Below are 14032 nucleotides of genomic sequence, written 5' to 3'. Positions count from 1 at the left end.
GGTGGAGAAAGCAGTTTTTAGCCAGAAATTACTGCCTTTCACCATCATAAAAATTCAGTGCAAAGATATCACACTCTTCAGTTCATGATCCACCAAATATATACATCTTTCAGTGACTTTGTACATTTTTTCCCCATCCAGCATCTACACGAGTTCCCTTCCATCCATCTCTGACTCCTGCATCACAGTCTTAGAAGCTCGAACACAGAAAAGAACAAGGCCACTGACATTAGGATGCTGAACTACTGATGGATTGGACCAGCTTCTAACGTGATTATCCTTTACTCTGAGGTGCAAAATAATAGAGAAAAAAGTGCTGACAAAAGCCAATTTATTTAAGTGTCACTTCTGGATAAATATTAACTTCACTAGGGCAATATTTGTCATTTCCCCTGCCTTGAGCCACAAAATACAGACACTTTGATAGACTGTAAGAAGTCTCATTTAACCATAGAGTTAATATTCTTTGCATAAGTGTTACTCTGAGTCAGAATAGGCCGTTTTGCAGCTATAGGCTGAATTGGCACTTTTTCGGGGAGGTCTACTCTTCATTCTCCAGACTAGACAGCCTGGCCACACTCACACACACACACACACACACACACACACACACACACACCCCAGAACTACTGCACTCCAAGAATAGCCATGTTGGAATGAGATCAGAACGAGTGACAGCATCTTCCAAACTCTACTGGAGCTATGAGGCCAGGACTTTGGGAGCCAGGAGACCCCATCACAACCGGTAACAATGTGAAGGACATGGAGCTGCTCTATAACAAGTTTTGAATACTGTCTTTCTATGTATTTGTCTGACTGTTGGCAAGCTATGTTTGCCAAATTAATATGTTTGATTTAGTTTAACAGCAGGCTTCTGGAAAATCAAGCAGGAAGGCAAGGGAATGGATTCCGGTAAGATACCTCCAAGGGGATTAAGGGAGAATGCCTGAGCTATTAAGCAGGAAGCTCCTACTTCCTTGGCTCCAGTTAAATTTAACAGCTTTTTTGCCAATACTTGTAATAAACAGATCAAAAAGACCATAAAGAGTTAAAAGGACTCATTGGCCAGAGGTCAGGGAGCTGATCATAGGGACTAGACTGATGCCCATAGACATCTGTTTGTTAACTATACAACACTATACAGCAACGCCTCTTAGTGAATCACACAGTAGCTAACCATATTCCTAGGGACAACTGTTATAATTCAGTGAGGAGTGTTACTGCATTAAGTTAAATTTAATTTGCAGCATTTATAGCAACAGTGCTGTAGTAGGGACTATGTTTCTTTCTTCAAAGGAAGCATCACATTAGTACAACAGTGATGCAGGGCAACCCAGCAGTAGCTACATTTATCCCTGGTCTAATTCCATGGATGCTGGGGACTTGCAGCAAGGAAAAATCTGGGCCCAAGACTCCCAGCCTCTGCAAACCTAAGTAAAATAAAACGTGTTTATACTACCACAAGCACTATGAAATTATAAGGAGGATGAAAGCTTTGAAACATCCTACCTTTCGAGAAGCACTTTTGTCTGAGCTCTCCACATCTCCATCCAGGAATGGCATGGCAAATGAGCTAAGATCCTAGAAGGGAAGAAAAAGGAAATTTAATGCCTTAAATTAATACTTTTCTCCTGCTTTGCTTTAGATATTCCTATTGTTCTAGTCCACAGTTTTATTCCTGAAGCATCCACTGGCATACCACGTACTACTTTACAGGTAAGCTTTGATAACGGCTGCAAAATGAGGGCCCTCTTCAGCACTCCCTGCCTCTGAAGCCCATGGGAGATTTGCTTGAATCAGGTGGGAGTAAGGAATGCTTATCTTCATAAATGATCTGGAGGATGGTGTGGATTGCACTCTCAGCAAATTTGCGGATGATACTAAACTGGGAGGAGTGGTAGATACGCTGGAGGGGAGGGATAGGATACAGAAGGACCTAGACAAATTGGAAGATTGGGCCAAAAGAAATCTAATGAGGTTCAATAAGGATAAGTGCAGGGTCCTGCACTTAGGATGGAAGAATCCAATGCACCGCTACAGACTAGGGACCGAATGGCTCGGCAGCAGTTCTGCGGAAAAGGACCTAGGGGTGACAGTGGACGAGAAGCTGGATATGAGTCAGCAGTGTGCCCTTGTTGCCAAGAAGGCCAATGGCATTTTGGGATGTATAAGTAGGGGCATAGCGAACAGATCGAGGGACGTGATCGTTCCCCTCTATTCGACACTGGTGAGGCCTCATCTGGAGTACTGTGTCCAGTTTTGGGCCCCACACTACAAGAAGGATGTGGATAAATTGGAAAGAGTACAGCGAAGGGCAACAAAAATGATTAGGGGTCTAGAGCACATGACTTACGAGGAGAGGCTGAGGGAGCTGGGATTGTTTAGTCTGCAGAAGAGAAGAATGAGGGGGGATTTGATAGCTGCTTTCAACTACCTGAAAGGGGGTTTCAAAGAGGATGGCTCTAGACTGTTCTCAATGGTAGCAGATGACAGAACGAGGAGTAATGGTCTCAAGTTGCAATGGGGGAGGTTTAGATTGGATATTAGGAAAAACTTTTTCACTAAGAGGGTGGTGAAACACTGGAATGCGTTACCTAGGGAGGTGGTAGAATCTCCTTCCTTAGAGGTTTTTAAGGTCAGGCTTGACAAAGCCCTGGCTAGGATGATTTAACTGGGACTTGGTCCTGCTTTGAGCAGGGGGTTGGACTAGATGACCTTCTGGGGTCCCTTCCAACCCTGATATTCTATGATTCTATGATTCTATGATTCTTAGCTGGGGCCTAGGGTCTCATCCCCTGAGACTCAGAACCTAGGGCCTTATGCTCTGACTCTCAAATGAGACTAATGGAGTTAGGTGTTGAGATTCCACCAAAATTCATAGAAGATGATATTTGGGATATACACGCTTGCTCACCAACACAAATATCTTGCCTCTAGCAGTGCCATCATTATTATTTTATGTACTATTTAAAGCAATTAACAAGAGAAAATATAGATAATCTGAAAATATGTAACATATGTATAGGAGAGAGAAAAGACTGACAGTGTGGTGTTGGGAAAATAACCTATGTACTTTCACAAATTAGAGAGGAGCACACGATTGATCAAGTGAAGTGGAACCATGAGACAAGTATACACGGTCATTCTTAATTAATGAAAACAAACTGCAATTATATTCCACCTCCCGCTGCCTGTTCTATTTAGATCACTTTCCAGTCTCAGCATTTAGACTAATGCAGTTTTTTTTAAATTAATAATTAAATGTTTTCTGTAAGGCTCAAATTTACCATCCATCTGATCAGAGAAGTGGGTAATGCGCAACTCACACTATACCTCTCAGTTTGTGAACAGAAGTTCTGTAATGAGATACCTAACTGCAGTTTGAGCTTTGGATCCGAACAAATATTTGGGGCTGAACAAATATTTTTCCTGATGTAGAACATACACACACCCCTCTGCTCTCTCGGTGTCAGTTCAAAAGCAGGCCATTTTAGTAGTGGCTAAAAGTTATCAGCTAATGGCTGTTTGGTGGGTGTCCATCTGGTTCCTTATGGAGAAGTGTCTAAATCTCAAGAGCCACCACCAAAATTGGCACCCTTTTTGGAAGCGTCATCAGAGAACCTCTATTCAATCCCTCTTTAACAGCAACACTTACATTTGTAACTCATCCAAGAGCATTATCTTTTTTTTTTTTTTGCACAGTTCATAAAAACTTAACTTGTGATTGAACAGTTTTTCATTAAATATTAACTTTTTTCTTTCTTTTTTGTTTTTGGAGGTGGTGTTTTTTGGGGAGGGGAGTTAGGGTTTTTTGTTTTAGTTTTTTTTCAATGAAAGTGTGTGGCAAAATGAGCAGATGGCAGAGCAAAAATTGATCTCATCCCAGATTGCATAATCATCCTAAATGCAAAACATGATTTTTTAAGCACAAACAAACTTCAGACACACTTGAGGACTGTGCCTTTATAATATTCCAGTTATATAACTAACAACAAGTCTGGACATTTTGGCCTCAATCTCTCCATCTCAAAATTCTCCCCACCCCGGTTCCTCTGGCTGCTTTAACAGCAGAACTGCCCGTTTTCCCTATAGGATGATTATTGTAGCCTAGTGGACAAAGTGCCTGCATTGCATTTAGAGGATTCTGTATTCAAACCCCAATTAGGGTTGCATTTCTTTACATATTCAATATTTGTGTAATGAAATGCAACCCAAACAGCAAATGTGTAATAAAATGAAATCCCTTCAATGTTATCTATTTGTTCAATGAGATAGTGATGTTTCAGTTCCAACTATTTAATAAATTACCTGTACCACGCTGTAGTGGAAAGTCATGTATGCATGCAGCAACTCTACACAAAATATTAATTCAAATTTTCATGGAACTTCGCTAGCATGTGACCCTTAATATGAACTAAAGAACACACTTGGTAGCTCATTGTACATTTATTCCGTGTGCCGGGCTCCCACTCATGTCAGTGGGACACATTGTCCCCTCTGCTTCCACAGGGAAAGGGGATTCAAAACTGGTAAATCTGGATGGGCATGCATAGCATAGGAAGATGCCCCACATCATGCAATTGTCCATCCTGTACTTATCCAAGTCTTTGAAGCTCCTTTTGGGGTGCAATGATTAAAGCTACGTTTTAGTCATGAGTATTTTTAGGACAGTAAATCCTCGCTTAAAGTTGCAGTTATGTTCCTGAAAAATGCTACTTCAAGCGAAACAATGTTAAGCTAATTCAATTTCCACATAAGAATTAATGTAAATGGGGGGGTTAGGTTCTGGGAAAAAAATTTTCATTACGCACACACACACACACACACAATAAGTTTTAAACAATTTAATACTGTACACTTACATTTAATACTGCAATGATGATTGTGAAGCTTGGTTGAGGTGTGGAGTCAAAGGGTGGGATATTTCCCAGGAAATGCCTTACTGCTAAATGATGAACTAGCACTGGGCTGAGCCCCCAAGAGTTAACACATTGTTGTTAATGTAGCCTCACACTCTACAAGGCAGCACAAATGGAGGGAGGGGAGACAGCATGGCAGAGAGGGACAGAGACACACACTGTATGTTTGAGAGAGAGAGAGACATGCATTGCCCCTTTAAGTATGCTGACCCCATTCTACATGCACTGCCTTTTTAAGTAGATCAACAAGCTGAGACAGCAGCTGCTGCCAGCAAGCTCCCTCTGTCCTGAGCCCTGTCATGTGTCCTCCTGGTCTGGGGAGATAGGTACAGGAGCAGGGGGCATGAGTGGGGGAAGGGGGGACACTGTGACATTAGCACCCGTCTCACCCTGCCCCCCCGCACAGCAAGCAAGAGGCTCCCGGGAGCAGCTCCAAGGCAAAGGGCAGGAGCAGCACACGGCAGTGGGGGGAGGAACAGCTGAACTGCCCAGCAATTGATAGCCTGCTGGGTGGCTGCTGCACAGGGAACTTAGGGGAGCGGGGAGCTGATAGGCGGGCTGCCGGTCCACCCTGGTTCCCAGCCCCGATCAGCTAGCTCCAATGGGCTGCTCTTTCTGCAAGCAGTGGACAAAGCAGGCAGCTGCCAAACAAGATTATAAGGGAGCACTGCACAACTTTAAACGAGCATATTCCCTAACTGATCGGCAATGTAACAACAAAACATTAACTGGGATGACTAAGTGAGGAGTTGGTGCTGGGGGAGGTGGCCCAGGTGCTGGGGAGGTGACCCAGGAACCGCGCTGGTGCTGGGGGTTGGCAGGAGCTCCCTACTCGGCTCCCCCCTCCCACACACCAAAACTGCTGCTGCTGCTGCTGCAGAAGACACAGATCACAGAAACCGTGACCTCCGTGACAGACTCAAAGCCTTAGTAATGAGCCCTGGGCATAGGAGACTGTGGGGTTTCTGGAGGCAAAGCTGGGGGTTGAACCTCAAAACCAGGCCATAGGCCTCTTAAGTTTGCCACCTAAAAACTGTGGCACCTGTATTAATGACCACTTTTGGAAATATGAGGCCTAAACGACTTGCCCAGACACCCAGAAAGCCTGTGGCAGAGCTGGTAATGGAACACAGATCTCCTGAACCCCAGTCCTTTGCCTTAAGCTTAGAATACAAATCTTAAAATTGCAAAAGGGATGGTACAGCCCTATCTGCAAAAGGAGAATTTAAGTTAGCTAAGCAAAACAATTACAGCCTCAAACGTTAAAAATAACAAAATTCTCTTGCATTGTTATGCAATAGCATCCAGTGCCAAGCTCTGCTTTTACCAAAAAGATCCATCACCCTTGTGGTAGCCAAGAGAAAGTTTTTTGGTTTTTGTTTGTTTTGGGGGTTTTTTGTTTTAACAAAAGCGGGAAAAGTTGCAGTGCTCTCCAAAGGAGAATTTCACACCATCTTAAACAGCAAACATCTTTTCATTGCCATCCCTGCAGCCCCCAGATTATATCCACACACTTTCCTCTGCATACAGACTCTCCCCCAACCATGCTGAATGTGCAATTAATGGTGAACATGACAATCAAAACCACGGGGCTTGCCAAGAACAAAACACTGAGGGCATGTCTACACTGGCAAGTTTCTGCGCCACAAGTTATACCATTTTTATTAAAACTCTGGAATTAAACTGCTGTTGAGTGTCCACACTGGAGCTCCTTATGACACTGGAGTGCATCCACATTAGCAACGTCACACGATGCAAGTTACTCAATCCCATTGTTCCATGGGCATCCTGCTACATTGTCAGTTGCTTTTCAACTGAAGTGTGTGTGGGGGGGTGGGAGGGAGCGTGACAGGAAGTGTGTTTGAAGTGGGGGAGGAGAGTGTGTGTTTTGGGGGACAGAGAGTATGTCAGCATGCTGTCTTGTAAGTTCAGACAGCGTCAGGAAGCAACCAGTCCTGAGGCAGGGGGAGGGGGAAACCCCAACATCAGCCCCTGCCTCCCTCCCTGGGTGTGCGCTCTCCTCACACTCACACCTGCCTCTGGTGTTCAACAGCACAAGCATTCCACATTAATGGTTTGCTTTGTGTCCCAGAGCAGATCAGCACAGCATGCAACTGCTGTCAGAAAAGGTGCTTTGAAAGCGGAGGGGCGCATGTCTCCAGGGCAGCCAAGTTCAAAACAAGGAGCAGAGCGGTCACTTGAGGCATTATGGGATAGCTCTGGAGGCCAATTACAGTGCAGAAAGCAATCTAGTGTCTACACTGGCAATGGAGCACTGGAGCCTCTGTGCAAATAGCCTCACGACTCTCGTCGAGGTGGGTTTTTTTGCAGCGCTGCAACTGAGGAGTTTCTGCGCACAAAGTAGCTTGGCAGTGTGTACACATCTGCAGTTTGAGCGCAAAAAGCTGCTTTACTGCGCAGAAACTTGCCAGTGTAGACAAGCCCTGAATGGGAGAGGAAAATACATTCTTAGTTCAATTAGCAAACAAAAACTACATTTAGTGACAGATAAGATTGCATGAGGACACACTCCATCCACTTAAAACCTAAAAAGTATGAAAAAATGCATTCCTTCACCTTCACATGACCCATATGCTGTTGGTAACACACTCCAACACTCAATAAGACATTCAGTTTTATCCCTAACAGATATCCAAAATCAATAATATTTCTATTTCAAACGAGTAATCTCACACAAAACCTTAACCTATTTCTCATATAGACTCACAGAAGCATAGGACTGGAAGGGACGTCAATATTTCATTAGTTCAGTCCCTGCACTCAAGACAGGACTACATAATAATTAAACCATTCCCAACAGGTGTTTGTCTAATCTGTTCTTAAAACCTCCAGTGATGGAGATTCCACAACCTCCCTAGGTAATTTGTTCCAGTGCTTAACTACCCTGACAGGGAAGTTTTCCTAATGTCCAACCTAAACTTCTTATGCTGCAATTTAAGCCCTTTGCTTCTTGTCTTAACGAGAGGTTAACGAGAACAATTTTTCACCCTCCTCCTTGTAACAACCTTTTATGTATTTGAAAACTGTTTTTATGCGCCCTCTCAGTCTTCTCCAAACTAAAGAAACCCATTTTTTTTTCAATCTTTCCTCATACGTCATGTTTTCTAGACCTTTAATCATTTTTGTTGCTCTCCTCTGGATTTTCTCCAGTCTGTCAACATCTTTCCTGAAATGTGGCACCCAGAACCGGACACAATACTCCAGCTGAGGCTTTAACAGGGCAGAGTAGAGTAGAAGAATTACTACTTGTCTTCCTTACAACACTCGTGCTAATACATCCCAGAATGATGTTTGCTTCTTTTGCAACAGTGTTGCACTGCTGACTCACATTTAGCTTGTGATCCACTATAACCTCCAGATCCCTTTCTGCAGTACTTCCTAGGCAGTCATTTCCCATTTTGTATGTGTACAATTGATTGTTCCTTCCTAAGTGGAGTACTTCACATTCATCTTTACTGAATTTCCTTCTATTTATTTCAGACCATTTCTCCAGAGCATTTTGAATTTTAACCCTATCCTCCAAAGCGCTTGCAAACCCACCCAGTTTGATATGCTCTGCAAACTTTATAAGTGTACTCTCTATGCCATCATTTATATGCTTTTTTGTATAAATTATATCAAAATTAGATCTGCATATTTGACAATCACACATTCCATTAACACGAAAAGTTATTCTGCCTTAACATTGTTGTAGTCACTGTTAACATAATTTAATTTTACGGTGAATTTTGCATTATGGCGAAAAGGCGAAAACGCATTATGGCGAAAAGGCACTCTGGAGGTAGAAAGTAGGAAAATTTATCTGAACTTTCCCACTAGACAAAAAGGAAAATTTCAGATAAGTCTGCAGATCCACTACAATGGGTCTTACTCCTATTTGCAGCTTCCTGGAGGCAGAAATGAGACCTGTCAATCATGGCAGGTTGGGAGTTGCCAGCCTTTGCCAGCTACAGATACTTCCAAAGCTGCTTTGTGGAGCTCATGCCTTTAAACATCAATTCACTTGTTAATAGAAAAAGAATTTCCTAAAAACACTTCCTACAAAAAGCAACTTCAAATTTACCCCAACTACCAGAGAAGTTATATATAAAATCATGCCCATGAAAAACCATGGAGGAGTGTGACAGTCTAACACTCCCTCAGATCTATAATCCTTATGCCAGATGGGTTGGATATAAGGACTTTCCCACTAGAAGCAAGAAAATTTTCTGGTAAGTTCAGATAAATTTTCCTATTTTTCTTTGCAGGAAAGTCCATGGATCCATTACACTGGGATGTCCAATAGCAGTGTCTCACCAGGGAGGGAAATATGGGATGAATGAGGAGGTATGTATTATTTAATAAAAAAGAAACATCCATCAATTACTGAGTGAGCACAGAATGCAAAAGCCTTCCTCCAACAGCAGGGACTGATGAAGATTGCAAATTTAACCTTTATCCAATAATGAGAAAAAAAAGTGACATTAGTTGTGTCATGGGGAAGTTTGTACCCCAACTGTACTCAGATACCAAGAACAATTTTTAAATGTTTTAGGACAAAAAAAAATTATTTAAAATCCAGTGTCATGGAAAAAGTTACATTAACTGTTTTGAGAGTGACTTTTGTTCCCAAAATGCATTCCGATCCTAAGAACAATTCTTTAATGTTTTAGCTGAAAAAAATTAATTCACTAGCAAATTGAAAGAACTAGCAGTATTTTAATTTAGTGTGAGCAATTTTCACATATCAGCATCAATGTGGAGTGAATAAAATGGTTAGCACATACAAAATCACTGCTTTCTCCACACCGATTGTGGCTCTTCTGGGCAGCTGACCTGGGGCAAATGTAGCGGTGTCCACTGCCGAGTTTTCTACATGCTCCGAAGGTATCTATTTTTTGATGGTAGCCAAGGGACAAGACTGCTGTTTTGACGGGCATGGTGAGATGACAGGCAAGTAAGGATTCTTCTCTTTATATGTGCATCTACGAGTCACTCTCCTAGATTGAAAAGGAACAAGTGCCCTCTTTGTCTAGGCCAAGTGTTGTGCCAAGCGGGAAAATGACAAAATTTGCAATTCCAGCAACATCAAGCATGTTGAAGAAACGAACCACTGGCTGCCTATTTATTTTGCACGTTCCAGGAGCACATTCTTGTTAGATGGTCTATGTTATCAACACCACTTTTAGTATCATTGTAGTAGAGAATTATGTAGGGTTTCTTTTTATCTTATTTTACAACCTTGTCATGACGCATGATCAATAAAATTATTACTGACTTGCTCTTCTTTGGAATATAAGAGAAATCAGGGTGAGTGGCCAAGCAAACCCAAACACTGATGACAATTTTTCTCTGCTGAGATGTGAGTGCATCTCACTGGGCATATCTGGCTTGTTTCATTGGATTGTTCCAACATAGGTCACATTTTCATTGAGCAGGTCTTCAGCAAGCTGAGGACCAGTGAAGAAATTATCCCCAACTACATTTCTTCCAATCTTATACCAGTGCTGAAGAGAAGTTTCTCATTGTCTCATTGACGAACTTGAAAAATCAACAGAAACACAGTCTTCCTTTTCAGAGCAACTCTCAATACGATCTGGCACAAAGTCATTATCATCTAATACGTTGTCATCACATGAGGACTTGCTTTCAGAGTTACAAATCGTTTTTATAAGGTCAGAAACAGAATATTGTGCCTGACTGTTTGCCATCTCGAAATTTGCAACACAGAAAATCCCCTGAAGAGTCTCCTGAGTCTGCAGTGTTTGGAGCACAAGATCTAGACAGAAAATCTTCTCAAGCATGGGCAGCGGGAATCTTGGTACAGGAAGGCATTGCCTTCCCGAACAGTCTGACGTTCCCCCCGCCCATGCTGTTCCCTGGGGCAGGCAGGCTGGGGACTGCGATGTGTCCCTAGGGCCATGCTGCACCATGCCACCCGTCCTCCTGGTGCTGGGGCCGAGGCCGCTCCGCCTGCCCAGCACTGGGGCCAAGGCCACTCCGGCTGCGCCACCTGGCTGGGTATGGAGGCACTCCGGCCACATCGCCTGCCCACCCACCCAGCACTGGGGCTGGCTGCTCGGCCGGGGTGGGGGGCGTGCCCAGCGGCGCGGCCCAGGGAGGCTGGGGCTGTGCTGCCCGGCTGTCCAGGGGGGCACTAGCCTGGGGCAGGGGCCAGTGGCCACGGGGGCAAAGGGGGAGACTGGGGGCACTGGGCAGGAGCCAGAGGCCACAGTGGGGGCTGGCTCCGGTGGGCATGGAGGCTAGCTTCCCCAAGCCTGGGGTTCACCCACCGCCCAGGCTCTCAAGAGTGTTAGGTGAAGAGAGCCAGCATCAGTCCACTCTGTTGAGGATACCGATCAAGCCTGGATTTTAAGGGAACAATGTCCCTGGAGTACCTTCTACCTTAGGGTGACTGGATACAACAATCACTGTCTCTGTAATGCATTATCAATTAGCATATGCTAACTATTACAAGACAAGATACTTTTGTCTACCTGTCTGCAATAGCTCATGAGCATTAGTGCCAAACTCAGGGCAGACTGTCAAGAAGCAGGGCACAAACCACAAATTGGTCATGGATAGTTCTCTGAAAACATCCACTCAATGAACAAAGAGAACAATTATCCTCTTTATAACAGCCCTTACCATATTTGAAGATTATCAGGTCCCCTTTCAGTGTTTTCTCCAAACTAAACATACTCAATTTTTTTAACCTTTCCTTATAGGTCAGGTTCTCTCAACATTTTATCATTTATGTTGCTCTCCTCCAGATTTTCTTCAATCTGTATTAAAGTGGAGCACCCAAAACAGGACACAGTATTCCATCTGAGGCCTTATCAGTGCTGAGTAAAGCAGAACAATTGCCTCTTGTGTCTTACATAGAACACTCCTATTAATACACCCTAGAATGATATCAGCCTTTTTCACAACTGCATCAAATTGTTGGCTCATATTCAATTTCAGGTCCACAGTTACCCACAGATCCTTTTCAACAGTCTACTGCCTATCCAGTTACTCCACGTTTTGCAGCTGTCCATTTGATTTTTGCTTCCTACATTTAGTACTTTGCGCTTGTCTTTACTGAATTTCATCTTGTTGCTTTCACACAAATTCTCCAGTTTATCAAGGTCCTTTTGAATTCTAATCCTGTCCTCCAAAGTGCTTGCAACCTCTCCAAGCTTGATGTCATCCACAAATTGTAAAAGTATACTCTCAAGTCCATTATCCAAGCCATTATTAATAATACCAAACACTATCGGACCGAGGACTGACCCCCACAGGATCACACTAGATATATCCTCCTAGTGTGGACACTAGTGAACCACTGATAACTATGACTAACCACATTATAGTAATTTCATCTAGGCCACATTTCCCTAGTTTGCTTATGACAATGACCTGTGGCACTGTGTCAAAGCTTTATGAAAATTAAAATAAATCACAGCTACTGCTTCCCCCCATCCACTAGGCCACTAACCTTGTCAAAGAAGGAAATTTAAGTTTATGTGGAATGATTTGCTCTTGACAATCCATGTTGACTATTATATATTATCCTCTGGAGGCTGTGACGGACTCAGACCAGAAGGATATAAGAAAGTAGTAGAAGGCAGATATATCAGTCTCAAAATGAGCAGGTCCCTGTTCCCTGGATAGCCAAACAAAGGCTACTTCAGGCCAATCAAGACACCTGATGCCAATTAACCAGTTAAGGTCATTAGGCTAATGCTAGCACCTGATCCCAATTAACTGGCAAAGGGTCAGTTAAGGCCATTAGGCTAATGGAGACAGCTGGAACCAACCAAGGTCTCACTCATACTGCTTAAAAGCTCTCCTTCCCAGCCCTCCTAGGAAGAGACCAGGTGAAAGGAGTTGGAGGAGAAGAAGCATTGCTGTATTCTGAGGTAAGGGTGAAACTAGGAAAAGGGGACCATGTGAAGTGGCCCAGGGAATCAAAGCAACTTCAGTGGTGAATGGAAATCCACCAACAGCTGCTACCATTAGGATCCCTGAACTGGAACCCAGAGCAGAGGGTGGACCCGGGTTCCCCCCACCATGCTCTACAGAGATCCCCTTGAGAGGGGAAGCAGGTCTCGATCCAGTCAGGAGGCTGAACTGTGTCTACTGAGGGCTACGGATCAACAAAGACTGTGGGGTATTTCCCCTTCTTATCTCCCATACTGGCTTGTGATGAAAGTAAATCAATAGGTTGTGACTCTTGCTGCTACACTGTGAAAGGAAGGTCACATTGGGGCCTTAGTGAGTTTCTGAGGCTACTGAATCCACCCGGAAGCGTGGGACCCACCCATATAGGCTCTGAACTTTGTCACAAGGCTTACAAATTGATTGTTTAATAGTTTGTTCTAGTACCTTTCCAGGTAGCTAAGTCAGGCTGACTGGTCTGTAATTCTCCGGGTCCTCTTTGTTACCCTTTTAAAATATAGGGTATGTACACACACTTCTCCAGTCCACTGCAACCTCACCCACCTCCATGACTTCTCAAAGATAAAGGCTAATGATTCTGAGATCTAGTCCCTTCTGTATTCGAGAGAGAATTCTGTCAGGTCTTGCAGACTTGAATACATCTAAATATTGTTTAATCTGTTCTTTCTTTTTCTGGCTTGTGCTTTCTCCCTCTTGTTGTTAACATTAATTGTGTTCATAATTAACCTTTTTAGTGAAGACTGAAGCAATATAGGCATTAAACACCTCAGTCTTCTTGATGTCATCAATTATTAACTTTCCTTTCCTGCTAGGCAGCGTAATTCACGCTTTCCTTTGTCTTTCTCCAAGTACATTTATAGAACCTCTTCTTACTGTGTTATGTCCCTTGTTAGATTGTAACTCATTTTGTGCCCTAGCCTTTTGATTTTGTCCCTACACGCTTTGATTTTGAGCTACTCTTTTGTACTCGTGTGCTGCAATTTGTCCATGTTTCCTCTTTTTGTAGAATTCCTTTTTTATTTTCAGGTCTTTAAAGAGTTCCTGATGCAGCTATATTGGCCTCTTACTATCCTTTCTAGATGTGCATTACTGCTCTGCCAAGAGCATTCACTTAACTTTTTTTTTTAAAAAATAATCAGATATTTGAAGGATGTGATCTGAGATTTTAA

The 14032-nt window shown here is 43.2% G+C and overlaps 1 protein-coding gene across 1 annotated transcript in view; it reads right to left on the bottom strand.

The window, feature by feature from the left end:
• The window catches only part of PRKAG2 (protein kinase AMP-activated non-catalytic subunit gamma 2), a 428376-nt gene that overhangs the window by 309360 nt on the left and 104984 nt on the right, over nt 1-14032 (bottom strand). The window contains 1 exon segment of the mRNA XM_038389209.2: nt 1510-1581. Within this exon segment, the coding sequence (XP_038245137.1) occupies nt 1510-1581 (72 nt within the window).

This window comes from Dermochelys coriacea, chromosome 2 (genome assembly GCF_009764565.3).
Source record: "Dermochelys coriacea isolate rDerCor1 chromosome 2, rDerCor1.pri.v4, whole genome shotgun sequence".
In the NCBI taxonomy this organism is placed as follows: domain Eukaryota; kingdom Metazoa; phylum Chordata; order Testudines; family Dermochelyidae; genus Dermochelys; species Dermochelys coriacea.
The sequence above is the reverse complement of the archived record's forward strand: the minus strand, read 5'-3'. Positions and strand labels throughout refer to the sequence as shown.